Source organism: Peromyscus californicus, unplaced genomic scaffold (genome assembly GCF_007827085.1).
Source record: "Peromyscus californicus insignis strain IS unplaced genomic scaffold, ASM782708v3 Scaffold_11__1_contigs__length_118956290, whole genome shotgun sequence".
Taxonomy (NCBI): Eukaryota; Metazoa; Chordata; class Mammalia; order Rodentia; family Cricetidae; genus Peromyscus; species Peromyscus californicus.
In genome coordinates this window covers 72,742,169-72,758,479 of record NW_026294402.1, presented here as the reverse complement: position 1 = coordinate 72,758,479, position 16,311 = coordinate 72,742,169, and the positions used below count along the sequence as shown (strand labels likewise).

Genomic DNA, 16,311 nt, shown 5'->3' with positions numbered 1-16,311 from the left:
CCCTGTGGCACGAATCCTAAATGGTCTATAATAAAAACGCGGAGCCAGATATTGGGATAAATGCTGAAAGATCAGAGAGAACAAGCCACGGCCACTTCTCACCTCGCCAACTCCTCTATGAATCCTTAGACTGAATGCCCCTGAGTCCTCAGCCTTAAGGGTACCAAACTCCTGTCTCCTCCTGCCTTATATTCCCTTCTCTGCCCAGCCATATCACTTCCTGTCTCAACCTTCTAGTGCCCGGATTAAAGGTGTGTGACTCCCAAGTACTGGGATTAAAGGTGTGTGCCACCACTGCCTGGCCTCTATGTTTATTCTAGTGGCTGCGTCCTCTGATTTTCAGGCAAATTTTATTTGTTAGAGTACAAAGTATCACCACACACCCTTATTCTTATCACAGATGGTATCAAACACCATTTCATCTTTGACATACTGAGATGAAATTCCTTGGTTGTTTTCTTCTACACTTTAAAAATCATGAGTGAAACTGAGACTCTTTTGGTCTGATAGAAGATGTTCACAAACAGCTTCCTGGTTAGGGCTTTGGGCGAAATGATTGGACTGTGAGGTCCCTGATGTCACTAATGGATGAATCCATCGCTGGGTTCACTGTTGACTGGACTACTGAGAGGCGCTGAAAACTGTAGAAGGTGGGGCCTGATGGAGAGTACAGGTCAGTAAGGCTTCCCTTGGAGGGAACACCTTATCCTGGGGTCTGTCCTTACACCCTCTGCCATGCTCTTCCAACAACGACATCAGCTTTGTCTCACGTCCAGAATGACAGGGACAGGATGGACTGGGACTTCTGAACCAGGAACAGAAATGGCCTTCCCTCCTGTAAGATGACTTTCTCAGTGATTCTCTCCCAGTGACAGAAGTCTAATACATCTCTGTGAACCCCTCAAAGTTCTTTTCTAAATAAGACACTATAGGTAATACTAAAAGGCCATGCAGAGCTGATTTACTTTAAAAATTTCAAGAGATAAGAAGACTAACACAGCAGTATAACAAAGGATTCCAAGGGTATGACATAAAGTGTAATGAGCTATAAACAAGTCCTTAAAGCACTATTAGAGATGTGATGGGGAGGGGACAGAAGAGAGGGTAACAGAGGGAATGAATATAAAGCAACGCCATTCTGTAGACATGGAAATGTCAAAATGAAGCCCATTACTTTGTACAATTACCAATGCTAAAATAAGCATAATTTAAACAATTAAATTTTAAAAATGAGAGGAAAAAGTCCTGAATGTGCTTATTTACATTATAGCTCAACAACAGAGCATTACCCAGCCCACATGAAGCCTTGGGTTTCATGCCTCGTACCATAAGCACATACTTCTATTTGGGTAGTGCCGCACACACAGTCCAGCACTTGGGTAGCTAAGGCAAGAGGATCCCCATGAGTTCAAGGCCAGCCTGGGTGATACATCAAGACCCGCTTTTCAGGAAAAAAGTCCTTAAACTTTTCGTCAGGCTAAGTGTGCGTCTGGAATGCACTGGCAAGATTTAAGAAAAGTGAACCACCGTTAATCACAGGCTGTAAGCACACCAGCTGAAGGCAGCAGAGAGAAGGCCACAGCAGCTGAGTCTCTGTCCCAGGAGCCAGGGGAAAGCATTCAACTGCAAGAGAACTTGGCAAGGCCCCTTGTTACTACTGGGGATAAAGTTTTGATCTCATCACAGAAAACATTTTCTAAGGTCTCCTCATGCAATATTTATAAGAGGCCATAAAGAGATGGGAGGAAAGCCATAGATGCTGAACAAAACCAAAAACCACCTTACCTCGGGGGCCCAGTAATGCCTTGAAATAGGTACTGAGTGATGCATCAAAATGTTCCATTTTAAAACCTATTAAAGAGAAAAGGAGCCATTGATTAGTGTCTACTCAAAATACTTCTTATATGCATTTTCCTAAAAGAACAAGAACAAGCCGTTTTCAAAGGTGCAAAGAGAAAGGTTGAATTCCTCCCGCAAAAACAAAACTGCTCTTAACTCCTCCATGCAACTGATATGCTAGGTCTAATTTGAAACTCAGAACAACGATGCATCCTGTGAACTCACATCAAAAACAAAGTCCCAGTTTTCCGAATGTCTTTTCTCAGTTCCATAAAAACCATCCCTGTGATGCTGAACCTCCGTGTGAAGAATGAACAGGACTGAAAGGTGAGAGACATCCATCCCCACAGGGAAATCACACTCAAGGACAAGAGGAGAGGAGTGGGGTCATCCTTGCTTGTTACTATATATACATAATATTGTATATAACATACATTGTATATAACATATACAATATAATTTAAAATATTCCTATTGTATTTATTTAAAGGGAGAGCAGGGGTATGGACATGGAAGGCAGAGGACAAGTTCCAGAATTGGTTCTCTCCTTCTACCGTGTGGGTCCATGGGGCTCAAACTTAGGTTGTCACACTAGGCAGTCAGTGCCTTTCCCTGCTGAGCCATCCTGCTAGCCCAATCCTTCCCCCAGTGTTGTTACTACAGCATTCTCTCTCTCTCCTCTCTCTCTCTCTCTCTCTCTCTCTCTCTCTCTCTCTCTCTCTCTCTCTCTCACACACACACACACACACACACACACACACACACACACACACACACCCCTTCACAGCTGCCATCCTTTTGCTGGTCCCCTTCCTCTCTCCCAGTCATATATACTCCAATAGCCATGTTCGACCCTCTCCCCCCTTAAAATAACTTGTGCTGTAGAATATTAGTTTAAGATGTGTTACATTTGTTACTGCTGTGGACCATTTGTTTAATGATGTGAAGATATGTTGCATTCTTTTACGATGTATTTGTTTAACTCTGTGAAGCTGTGTTACTCTGCCTGCCTAAAACACCTGATGATCTAATAAAGATCTGAACAGCCAATATCGAGGCAGGAAAGGAATAGGTGGGGCTGCCAGGCTGAGAGAATATATAGGAGAGGAAGAAGGATCAAGAAAAGGAGACGGAGAAGACGACAGGGGCCAGCCATCCAGCCACAGAGTAAGAAGTAAAGAAAGACATAGAATAAAGAAAGGCAAAAGCACCAGGTGGTGGTGGCGCACGCCTTTAATCCCAGCACTCAAGAGGCAGAGCCAGGTGGATCTGTGAGTTCGAGGCCAGCCTAGTCTACAGAGCGAGATCCATGATAGGCACCAAAACTACACAGGGAAGCCCTGTCTCCAAAAAAAAAAAAAAAAAAAAAAAAAGGAAGGAGGGGGGGGAGGCAAACATAGTTAAAGAGAAACTGGATAATTTAAGTTAGAAAAGCTGGCTAGAAACAAGCCAAACTAAGGTCGGGTACTCGTAAGTAAGAATAGGTCTCCATGTATTTATTTGGGAGCTGGGTGGCAGGCCCCCAAAGAGTTAAAAAAAAAAAAAAAGCAAAAACAAAAACAAAAAAACTTGTCACCTTTGTCATTATTTTAAATACTTCATGTCTACAGGGGGAAAAATATTAAACGTCTTGACCTCTAACCACAGTCCACTGGCCAAACAGAAGGAAGCCAGTGGTAGTACTTGAATAAACTGTTCCAGAAACAGCTCCCCTTTGAGCACAAAAAAAAAAAAAAGCTCACGATAAACAGATTTTTATAAGTTTGGACTGTAATCCATTGGCAAATGACCAAGCCAACTTAGCATTAAAAAATAATAAACTGATCACAGTGGTGAGTCAGTGCTTCATACTTAAGACTCTGGATTAATGCTGGGTGTGGAAGTACACGCTTTTGAGGCAACAGAAGTCTGAGTTTGAGGCCAGCCAGGTTTACACATAGTTCTACGTCAGCCAGGGTTACAAAGTTTGAGACCCTGTCTCAAAACAAGCAACAAGAGCTGGGCGGTAGTGGTGGCACATGCCTTTAATCCCAGCACTCAGAAGGCAGAGGCAGATGGATCTCTGTGAGTTCAAGGCCAGCCTGATCTACAAAGCAAGTTCCAAGACAGCCAATGACTGTTACACAGAGAAATCCTGTCTCAAAAAACCAAAAAGAAAAAGGAAGTACCTTCTAGATGGCTTAGGAAAAGTTACTGGCTTCTAGGTTCTCTCATATCCCTCTGTTTTAAGTCATGATTTGTGATATTTTGTGTACCTTTTTCTCAAATAAATAGTCTTCTCATAGCTTACATTTGAAGCCAGGTGTGGTGGGTTAATTTAAGTATAAGAGTTAGTAAGTAGCAAGCCTGAGCTATCGGCCAAGCATTTAAAAGTAGTATCAAGCCTCTGTTCAGTTATTTGGGAGCAGGTGTTTGGGACAGGAAAACTCCACTTACAGATATGATCAAAATATACTCTATCAATGCATGACATTTTCAAAGAATAAATACTGTGTAAAAAAAAATCACCAACAAAAAAGTTACACCAACATTGCAACTTCCAAGGGCAAAAGCGAAGCCAGTTTCAGTAACTGCTAATCATTCAGCCTTCCTTCCCGCTCTTGGCTTGCCACACTCAAGTATGTGTGCTCTCTGGCTGACTTCCAGATAAACAATTTCATGCATGAAAATATCTGATAGCTCTAGTATTTATAATTATGTCAATACAGCTGGAATATGAAATGGGGCTAGGAGAAACCACCAATGCTGGAATGCAGCAGCTCCTGAGCTGTGTCCAAGTATCTCTCCTGCTTTGGGAAGGCACTGGCTCCCTCAGCCTGTGGTAGAAACTGACAGCATCAACTTCCATCCCCAGTGATAGGCCACTGGTTCAGAAACAAAGACTAAGACTACTGAAGAGTCTCTTTCCCCCAAGGCATCTTACCTCTAGACTTCCTACCTGATGAGCACTCTTACTCAGTTAATGATGGGTCACACTAAAAGGATACAGGCACAGTTTAAGCTGGCCAATGAGTGGGTCGGGGCTGGGGGCTTTAAAAGGCAACTAAGCCTTGAAACCCATTTCTCTACTTACTCAAAATGTGGCAGGCAGGTTGTTTAACCTCCTATCTGTAAAGTGAGGGGAACAGTGAAGTAACTACCTCAACGACTGGATGATTATGGACAGCATTTATTTACTACATGTAAGTCCTTTAAGGCAGTGTTGGGGCGGGTAGGGAGCCCTCCTATGTCTGCTACCAGTCAGCCACAAATGTCTGTACTGCTCTGGGTACCACTGACATTCTGAGGGAAACGATCATTGCCCAGTACCTGATGGATCATTAACCCATCCCTGGTCCCTGTCCACTAAACAGTATCACTGAGTCTCCAGTTCTTCTGATAATCTTCAAAACCATTTCTAAGTATTACCAAACTGCTGGGGGAAAGGTGGGGTGTGGGGATGGGTAATAGTTCAGGAGAGGAACTTGAAAGAACAAGAGATTATCTAAATAAAGTCAAGACTTTTGAACGAAAACACTAAATATCGCCTGCTGTGTCCAACTGTGTGCAAACAGGGATGAACATTTAGAAGGATCACCCAGATGTGCCCAGAAGGTGTAAGGAACCCCAAACCAAACCCAGGTCTTAAAGACAGCAGATGTTAGAATGCACCTGCATGATAGCTGCATGCACACATTCAGTGCTATGCTGTAGGAATAAAATTCAACTAACAGCTTCTAACATCAGGAAGAGTTCCCAGAGAGACGCGAGGGTACAGTACAAGAGTCGTTCTCTTTGCTTGTTAGTTAAGAGGCTTTACAGAAGGCTGCAAGATTTGGTTTCCTAAGCAGAGGCCGAAGGAAAGCTGGAAACAAGGGTGAAGAAAGGCTTTAAATGGTACAATGCTAACTGGTTGTGTGTGTTGGGGAGTGGGGGAGTGGACAGGGCAAGAGAGCCATTAGTGGACTGGGAAAAAAATAAGTTCCGGGAACTGCTCTGAATGACCCATTATTCCAAAGACAACAGCCTAGGACAGAGTTCAGTTTGAGAATCTAGGCTAACGTGGCCGGAGAAAAGCAGCTTGACTAAACCTAAGGTCAAATTCCAGTCCAAGAGTACTGAATTCAGCAGCGGGATACCGAAAGGACTCGTGTTTCTAGTATTTGGAGACACTGAGGTCAGCACTGGAATGGATAATCTGTCTAACCTGCTCTGCTGTGAGGCCTGCAGGAGCTGGCATGCACAGGGGCTCCCTTCAAAGCACACCCAGGAGGAGACTGCCAGAGTGCCACATCTGTTCTGAGGACGGACGCCTTTCTTCTCAACTGCATGACCCTTCCCTTAGATCTGCAGAACTTTCCCCACCAAACTTAGGAACATAGGGAAAAAGCAGCCAGACAGTCTTTGAAAGAACAGACATGGGAAATGGTCAAGAGGGATGTAGTTCACACAACAGTTTGCTGGTCCTGGGATGAAGGGAAGTGGGGAGGTGGGCCTGTGACACAGGCCCTGATTATGGGGGAGGGGGTGGGCCCATGACTCCCATATGGGTGTGTCCATATGCTCTTCAGAGCTGAGGCTGTTTCTTCTTAGAAGGTACAAAGACAGACATCACCAAAGGCACCAAATGCCATACAACTCACCGATCCACACCATTCGTGTTTTTCATTTACACCTACACTTACTGTCTACACCAGGTGCTAGGCATGAAGGCCTTAAAACCTAAGAGCTACAGTAGTTTAGAAAACAGAACTCAAGGTGGGGGAGAAAGAAATAATATGAACAAACAGCAGTCTAAATGGTTTGAATGACCTGCAACCACTGCAGTCTGAAAATATTAAAGTGAAAATAGAAAAAATAATTCCTGGTTTTTGACTGTAAAATGCTCTGAGGAAAGAGGAGCAATTCACACCATCCCGTCTGGAGCACAAACTTCTTGGTCCAGGGCATCCCCACCAACTACCAATGCTACCAATGAGGCAAGCGCTCAGTCACATCTATTTATCAGACTGGCTGTTCACACGGCCTGTGTTTACTTATGGACCTAGAGAATACTGGCGCTGGCAATCTGGAGAGGTCACAATATGCACTTAAGGTGTGCTTTGAGTGAAAAGGTCAAAGTTTGTTACAATGTGGGTGGAAGAGAGGAGGAGGAGGGAAGAGGAGGGAGGGAGGGAGAGAGAGAGGGAGGGGGAGAGGGGGGAAATATAGTATGTATAGGGTTTCATACAGTCTCTGGCTTCTGGCATTCAGGGGAGGTCTTGAAGTAGCCCCAGATGCGTAAGGGGAACAACTGCATTAATGACAGATACATACATGAAATGTGATATACTTTCACAAGAAGACTAAAGCAGGGAAAAGGGACGGAATGAACCTCAGAACGGGATTTATTTTCAAAAACGGCGTTAGAGAGGGCTGCCCTGAGAAGCTGGCACCAACAGGGGGCCTTAGTGTATGGGCCAGTGTCCATCAAGAGAAAGGGCACTGTGCTCACTACAGAGGAGCACAATGGCTCAGAGGCTTGGGTGCACTTGGCCCGGCTCAACGGTGGGTAGTCACGTGGCACACCTTGCAGATGGCATACTAGGAAAAGTAGAGAGGTGCCGATCCTTAGCTGCTCACACCACTTCTGTCCCCACGCTGGCTGCAGGCCATCTGCCGGCATGGGGCCCTGTCCAGTTTCCTCTTCCTCACTAAGCCTCATCTGCTTCGCCATGAGCAGTAAAAAAGGTCTTCACTGCCAGGCTGGACTGGCCCAGGGCTGAGTGGCCTGTGGGCAATACCCTTGTATAGGCATGGGACCCTGAAGGGCCCTTGACACTGGGCCTAGTTGTTGCCATGACCCAATTTGCGACTATGTCCAATCATGTTGCCAGGTCTGCAGCCTGCCTATCTGCTGGGGTTTCCAGCTTCCAAGCTGTGTGGCCCAGTGACATGACTTCTCAACTGTGCTGAACCAAGTGGGAACACAGCTGCTCTGTACCACTGTGCTAGCAGGAACCAAGCCAGGCACTGGGACCCTCTAGATGAGGCGCTTTGATGCTCTGTGTAGCAAACAGTAGGCCTTTCACTGATCTGCCTGGCTCCCCACAAATCGACAAGAGGGACATGACAAGAATGGATTACTATCCCCAGAAACGACACCCTGCTGACACCAAACCAAAGTCACAGCCTCTTTAACCGAGAGTCTCTGCCCTCCACTCAACCCAGATGGCCTCATGGAAACTGCAGGCCATAGCTAGGTATACCAGAATCCATTTTAAAATTCCAACCGTAACAGTACCCCCCAAAGCTATTCTGGAGTTCGAGAGCACACATAAAACACATGGACAAAGGGGAAAAAAAAAGTGAGTGAGGGATGATAAGTTAGAATAGATCTCAGGAAATCTTTTCTGTCAGTAACAGACAAAAAGGCCTAAGGTGCCCTCAAACTGGAGATCTTCCTGCCTCAGTCTCCCACGTGCTAGGAAAACAGGTGTATACCTACCACCCACCAGGTGCTGGCGAAGAATTCCTTTTTTTATATATGTACATTTTGCAGTAGACACTCTCAGCTGAGTCATTTCTCACTACAAAATTCTGGACTACTTTCGGTAATCAGGAGACTGTGTTGTGTCACATTTTAAATATCACACTATAGAAAACTGACGGAGGCTGGCACTCCCTGTATTTAAAGGGGCAGCTGAAAGAGAGGATGAAGGGAGAAAAGACTTCAGCGCACCATATAAATCACTTTCAGCAAGGAAGGGCTTAGAGTTCAGAATCCTTAGGCCTGAATTCAAAGAAAGATCAGAAGCACCATAGCATGAAATACTGCAAACTCTGAACCCAAGAGGGCAAACCACATTCCCAAAGAGAAGCCCAGCTCTGCTGGTGTGGAAAACCTACCCTCCATCTATCTGCTCACTAGCTCCCTTCGAATGTAGTGTACGCCCAGGTGAATTATATAGCAGAGTTACCAGAAGCATGTTCAAAAACTGAATAATTACACTCCAACAGGTTTTACAGCGAACCAGTCCCCTCTGCCTGCTTCCCACTGGGCTCCCAAGAAGGACAACAGAAGTGTGGCCGTGGGGCTGAGACGGTAGCAGCAGCAAATCTGACGTGTGTGAGCTCTCCCGGGAAGAGTCTATGTGTCAGAGAGAGAAAGGCAGGTGCCAGGCAAGGAAAGGAAGGGGCTGGGGTGGAAGGCAACCTGCCTAGACAGGTAAGGCTTAATATAACTACAGCCAAGAGTTGGAATACAGACCACAGCAAAGACAGTTGATGCCCTAAACCCACAACCAGGCCACGTGCTGACCCATCCATGCCGGGGACATTCTGGAAATCTGGCTGCAAAAGGTAGTAATACTGCCAGGCGACAGTCTCCTTTTCTGTGAAATCAGGCCAGTCAAATTCCTTTTGGCTTAAAATGTATCATGGAAGTTTAGCTGTCTACTATGTAACCTCATCACCTTGTGTTTTATTTTTCTGAACTGTCAAAGTTCACCTACAAACAGCCAACTAAGCTGAGCTAACAAACCTATGCCCTGAGAGGTAGCAGGCTGGTACCTAACAGACTGCACTCTGGCTCATCCATCCCTTTTAATGGTCAACTTAGGGTCAGGAGACATGGAACACTCTTTCATGCTGGCTGCCAACACACACACACACACACAAACACACACACACACACACACACACACACACACACACACACACACACAGAGCCATAGCCACAACACATGATCCCCCTGAATTTTAGAGGTGTTCTATACTGAGAACATTAGCTCCCAGGGAGAACAAGCAGCAATTTTTTTTTTCTTTTAAAGAAATGTTAAAACACAGCCTCAGGGCATGGTTGGTGCTCTGTGAGTTGCCAGCCAGCCTACTCTACATAGGAAGGCCTGTCTCAAAAAATCAAAAATAGAAATGTTAGCTACACAAGTCTCCAAGGGGAAAAACACACAAGTACTAACAAGCTTTAGGACATGATTATAACCTAATAACAAAACCCCTCAAAAATTCTGGCATTTAAACAATAAAGTTGGGTTAAATCTTGGCCACAAAAAATGACCTGCCATGTTAGCTCCATGCCTCCTCCAACTGCACGTCACCATTCCCACATATACAAAGCTACATTCTTTGTCTACTCTAGAAATCCCATATGCTCTCCCCTCACTCAAAGACCCTAACTCTCGTTACCACCATGGTGACATCCTTTTTTCTGCTAAACAGAAAGAAAACCAGCACAGCCCACTCAGGATCTCAGATCAGGAACTCTAAGAGCAAGGCATGGATGTGTTCTTCAAATTGGGGTCACAGACCAGAAGGGAAAGCCTCCCTACTGTTAGGATATAATGGACAATTTGGGGACAAATGCGTTTAAAATGTTGCTACAATCAGTATTCCTTTGCACTAAAATGAGATGAGATGTTTCAAATGGGAAGCCTCCATCTCCAATTTCTGTTGCTGCCAGTTAGTATTAAAAAAAAAAAAAAAAAAAAGGAATTATTTTAGGGGCTGAGGCACAGCATTGGCAGAGCACTTGGCTAGCATACATGAAGCCCTGAAGTACTTGACCCCCAGGACTCATGAACACACCATCACATAGAAAGGAAGGCGCAGGGGTACTTACTAGTCTAAACTCAGCTAGAGAACACTTTTCTAAACTAACAGTTACTCCACTGGCTTTGCTTTTTGTTGTGGTCTGTGGTAGTAGTAGTTTGGAGGTGTTTGCTGGTTTGTTTGTTTTGAGACAAGGTCTCACTATGTAGCCCAAACTGGCCTCAAACCTCATGAACCTCCTGCCTCAGCCTCAAAGCACTGGAAGTGCAGGGGTTTACCGCCTGCCCGGTTGTTCTGTTCTTAGAGAAACCATCTGCAGCCCTCCTTCCTACTCTGCTTTCTTCTCACTTCCAAGCCTTTCTCTTTCCTCCAAGCCTCATTAGGCATTCTCTCTAGCTTTCCGTAGCTCTGCAGTCTGGACCACTCATTCAGCACTCAGCACTGTCTACACAGAACCTGTTTATTTCACGTTAGGTCTTAGGAAACACAGCGCGGTACCACCTTAGATTAATTCATTCTTTCTTCCAATTTGTTCGGAGCAAGAGAGTCCACAAGCAAGATACCAAAGGTGGAAAGATATACTTGGTACTACAAAGGAAAGAAGGAGGAAGACCCACCCACAACAGCAGCTTCCTAAAATTCTAGTTACAGAGGCATTTTCCCAGGGAGCCCTTCCTCATGGCCACCCCCATGACTGGTTTTGCTTCTAGGCTTCATGGTTGCCTTTCATGCTACCAGGCTTTATTTCTTGAGTTGCGGTATGCAAAGCAGTGTAGTGCTTTATTAGCAAAAGGACAGAGGCAGACAGGACTCCGCCCTTCTTAAAACACAAAAGCAATGTGCTGGCCAATCAGGACCGAACAGCAGTGGTGACGAACACTCTGCCACAAACCAGCCAGGGTTCAAGTGCCTGCCTTGCCAGCAGAGTGACAGAGGAAAGGTTATTTCATCTGTTTAGTGTCTTAGTTCTCTGGTCTGTGAAACGAGGCTAATTATACCTTTGTGTGACCCAGTGAGTCAACACAGGCAAAAGGCTTAAACTAGCATGTGTCACACTGTGTCATGAATTTCTCTGGGAAGAATGCAGATCAGGTACTCATCCTTAGTACAGAGCATATGTAAGTCTGTGTCTGACCTGCCTCTTAATTCTCACAACCAGCAAATGTTAAGTGCATAATAAATTTCTTAGTTTTCTATACAGATGGTCCCTAATTTACTAGTTTAATTAAATTATTTTAATTAGTTCAATTCCCTAATTAAACTCCGGGTGGGTTTGCTTTTGTATGTTTGTGTACCTGGTATGAGTTAAGGTGCATGTGCACAGAACACTGGTGTCAGAGGGTATCAGAGGTAGGGCTGAAGGCTGCTGTAAGCCTCCTGAGGTGCTGGGGACTAAACCCTGGGCCTCTTCAGGAACAGTAAGTGCCTTTCATCAGGGCCATCTCTCTGACCAAGAGGACTCCAGTTCTTTAACATGGTGATAGTGTGGAAACAATCCTCAGAAGAAACTGTTTTCAATTTTGATCTTTTCCTGACCTGGTGACAGGCAGTGTGACATTCTTTCCCTTTGATGCTGGGAAACAGCAGTGAGCCACGACTACCAATCAGCCATGCGCTCATACAGGAAAGCATGAGTGGACTGGGTCAGTTGCTAAGTTGCTATGGATTTATCTGGACATCACTGTCCCAAATCAAGAAGCATTTTACCTAGGGAGGTGCACTCAAGACACTGAACCTGGGTCTTTTGCTCTACAGCCTACCTGTTGCTTGAGTTTTCCTGCCTGGCCCACAGTCAGGACAAATCTCTCTCACCTGCCAGTCCCACAGCCGCTCAAACCCGACCAAGTAAACACAGAGACTTATATTGGTTACAAACTGTATGGCCGTGGCAGGCTTCTTGCTAACTGTTCTTACAGCTTAAATTAATCCATTTCCATTAATCTATACCTTGCCACGTGGCTCGTGGCTTACCGGCATCTTCACATGCTGTTTCTCATCATGGCGGCTGGCAGTGTCTCTCTGACTCAGCCTTCCACTTGCCAGCTTTATTCTCCTCCTTGTCCCGCCTACACTTCCTGCCTAGCCAATGGCCAATCAGTGTTTTATTTATTGACTAATCAGCAACACATTTGCCATACAGAACATCCCACAGTACCTACCACCCTTAGAGCACACAGACAACCTTCCAAAGGAGCACCTTCTTGAATGTACTAAGATGAAGATAATAGTTATCAACACTGCTTGAATACGGACTTCTAAGAGAATATAGAGAATTAATGTAATTTTAAATGGTATCACATTACAACACACACATAAACACCCCCCAAAACAGTTGTGTTTCCCCAAGATGGGTGGTAATAGAGGCCTCAGAAACCTCTGCACAGTCTTAGATAGGAGAGAAGGAGGCCATGATCCTCCCTTAGCCTCATTCTCCAATTCCACCATCATTTCCACTGTATTTCAATCAGCGATAAAACGGTGTTTTATCTGTAAAATGTGATTATTACTTAAAATAAAACCATCTGTTCATCTGTCCACAGTTCCACTTAGGCCTAAGCTCCTCAAGAGCGACACTTCTGGAATTCACTGTGGTAGTTTAAATGACAATGGCCACAAAGGTCCATAGGGAGTGGCACTATGGGGAGGTGTGGCCTTGTGGGAGGAAGTGTGTCACTGGGGCAGCCTTTGAGGTCTCAGATGCTCAAGCCAGGGCCACTGTGGCATTCTCTTCCTGCTGCCTGCAGATCCAGATGTAAAACTCTCAGCTACCTCTCCAGTATCCTGTCTGCCTGCATGCCACCATGCTTCCCGCCATGACGATAATGGACTAACCCTCTGAAGTATAACCCTCACTTAAATATTTTCCTTTATTCTTGTATAATATTAGAGGGACCAGCCTTAATATTATACATCCCAGGGGCTCAGGAGAGAACTACTCACAGCGAGGACTATTTTGGGGAAATAGAATCTCAGCACACCGAGCTCTATAGTCCACTTGCTTTAATTCCTCTGGGATAACATCCTATTTACACAGCTTCAGTTCTGTTCTCGTGCCTAGCTCCTTTCTTGCCTGATTTCTCTCTATATTTATCTACCTAAGTCTCCTAGGAATCCAGTTATAAACCCAAGCAATAGCAGTCCCCTGGTTGAGCAAGGTCATTAGGCTTGAATTCTACAGGGTCATAAAGGCAGGTAAGAATTTTCCTCAGGCAGTGACCACCAGGCTTTCTTTTACAATCCAAAATGGGAGTGGTAAAAGGAGGTCAACTGAGTGCTAATGACCAGTTAGTATATCAAAAAGGGGATCTATGTGCTCAGTCTACATTCCAAGAAGTGGTTAGGTAAGAAGTTAGGAGTCTGTTAGTAAGGTTGTATAAGAAAGGAGGGTCTCACCCTAAACTGCAAAAGAAATAAAGCGATCTGCCTGACCTGGGAGACAGGTGTTGTTTCATTTGGCCTTAGATGCTTGATAGGCATTTTAGATAAATACACTGTTCTTGGAAGCACACAAGAAAATCATTTTAGGAACCAGCTAATATATATACAAAAGCTAAAATATCACCAAGACTCCTTAAGCCATGGCTTGACCTTTGGAGAAGTCTTTGACTTTTCCAAGTAGTAGCTTTTGTGATAGTAGCTGAATTCCATTATGCTTTCCTGCGCCTTGCAGCACTTTATAAGAGTTGCCATGGTCACCGGGCAGTGGTGGCGCATGCCTTTAATCCCAGCACTCAGGAGGCAGAGGCGGATCTCTGTGAGTTTGAGGCCAGCCTGGGCTACAGAGTGAGTTCCAGGACAGGCTTCAAAGCTACACAGAGAAACCCTGCCTCGAAAAACCAAAAAAGAGTTGCCATGGTCATGGTGTCTCTTCACAGCAATAAAACCCTCAGTAAGACATTCTCATCTGTATCTTTATAGAGAACCTGTATGTGCATGTAACTGCCCATGTAAGCCCAGACAAGTGAGGAAATGAATATGCCCTTGTGACTTTCCAGTTTCCTAGCAATAGCTTTTCAAATGTGGCTGCACCTCAGTCACCCAGAAGCTTTAACGGACAGATGTCTGGAACCTATCCCTAGAAGTTCAGAGTCCTTCTTCTGGAGGCTGAGAAATCTCTCTGAGCAGCTCCACGGCTCTCTGAGGAGCGGTCTGCTCTGGTAACTGGTTCATGAATGAATGGGCTTCTGAACTCTTAATAACATCCCCCACAGTTACAGCTGTTGCTGCTTAGTCACCCCGCTGCCTCCCTGTATTGTATCACACCGACAAAGCCTCCTCTCAAGGACAAGCTGTTTTTTCTTCCAGCAGATTCTGGCCCCATTCCTTGTTTGCTGTAATTTTACCAGCTAAGAGGAAGGAAGACCACTTCTATTCAAACCACCTCTCCAAGTGAAACAAAACCCTACCCACGGGGAAATTATTTCTCACGTGTGCTAATACCGCCCTGCTTCACACATGACATCGCCCAGCATGCACTTTACAGCCCCGATAACTATTCTGCCAAGTCCCCAAACTGATGTGAAGTTCCATGAGAAGCCCCCCAGCTTGTATATGTTAGCTCTTTAAGCCACAAAAAGAGAGTCTGAATTATTTTGAAAGAAAGAAAACTTTCAATCTTTAAAAAGTTTTCCATGCCATTCTGTGTCATAACAACAGCAATTCTCTTTTTTTTTTTTTTTTTTTTTTTTTTTTTTGGTTTTTCGAGACAGGGTTTCTCTGTGTAGCTTTGCGCCTGTCCTGGAACTCACTTGGTAGCCCAGGCTGGCCTCGAACTCACAGAGATCCGCCTGGCTCTGCCTCCCGAGTGCTGGGATTAAAGGCGTGCGCCACCACCGCCCGGCTAATTCTCTTATTTTTAACAGGAAAAAAAAAATACAAGTTGTTTCCTTCCCCTTCTTTCCCAGAAGCAGTCAACTGGGTTCACAGGTGACTTTTAACCTAAGCAGAGTCACTGTGGTGGTCACACCAGGGGGGACCGCAAAGCAGGGTTGCTGTAGCAGCCCTCTCTTTGAAAAGATCCACATAACAGACACCATGATAATCTATACTAAAGGCGGGAAAAAACAGGTGCTGGCAAAGATACCGGATATTTGTCGGGGATCTGTTGTTGTCCAGTTTGTTGTTGTTTTGTTTGGTTGAGACAGAGTCTCACTACGCAGCCCTGGCTGGCCTGGAACTCACTATACAGACCAGACTACCTCAATCCACCTGCCTCTGCCAGGCTCAGATAACTAAAACTGACAGTGATACAATGTAACGGTTTATGTGTTACGGAAAACGGTTCAGCAAGTTCTCAAAATGAGAAAGAATTTCACCGTTGCCCAGCAATTCTAGATATTCACCCAAGAGAATGAGAACCCACGAGAGAGATTATTTCTAACAGCCCCAAAGTTAAAGCAACTTAAGAGTCTATCAATTAACTAACAAATCAACAAAATGTGGTGTGACAAGATGGAACAGAAAGGCATGAAGTATGTTACTTGGTACAACACACAAAAAGCTATCTATCCCTTGGTTCCATTATGTAAGCTCAATATGGGGAACCGACAAAAGACTAGAGACACAGAGTACACACACGGCTGCCAGTGGCGCGAGTGGGGAGGGTGTGTATGTGTGTATGTGTGTGTGTATTTTTTAAATAATTTTATTAAAGTTAAATAATTTTTTAAAAAAAGTTTTAAAGGAGGTACTTAAATGCTTTAACTTTTTTGGTATTTATGTAAACTTCTAGAAATCAATACTAAAGAAATAAAAGCAGATGTGTATTACAATTTCTCTAAAGATCATCATCTAGGTAATATTTAGAACTGCAGAAATATTGAGAGAAGAGCCGACTATTAAAATTCTATCTGGAAATTACAAACTATAAAAACAACTGTAGCCAGGCGGCGGTGGCGCACACCTTTAATCCCAGTACTCAAGAGGATCTGTGAGTTCGAGGCCAGC

General features: G+C 44.7%; 1 protein-coding gene across 1 annotated transcript in view; it reads right to left on the bottom strand.

The window, feature by feature from the left end:
* Elovl5 (ELOVL fatty acid elongase 5) overlaps positions 1–16,311 on the bottom strand; it is a 71,226-nt gene that overhangs the window by 23,918 nt on the left and 30,997 nt on the right. The window contains exon 2 of the mRNA XM_052714929.1: positions 1,786–1,851. Within this exon, the coding sequence (XP_052570889.1) occupies positions 1,786–1,843 (58 nt within the window). The 5' untranslated portion in view covers positions 1,844–1,851. The remainder of the gene's footprint in view (positions 1–1,785; positions 1,852–16,311) is intronic.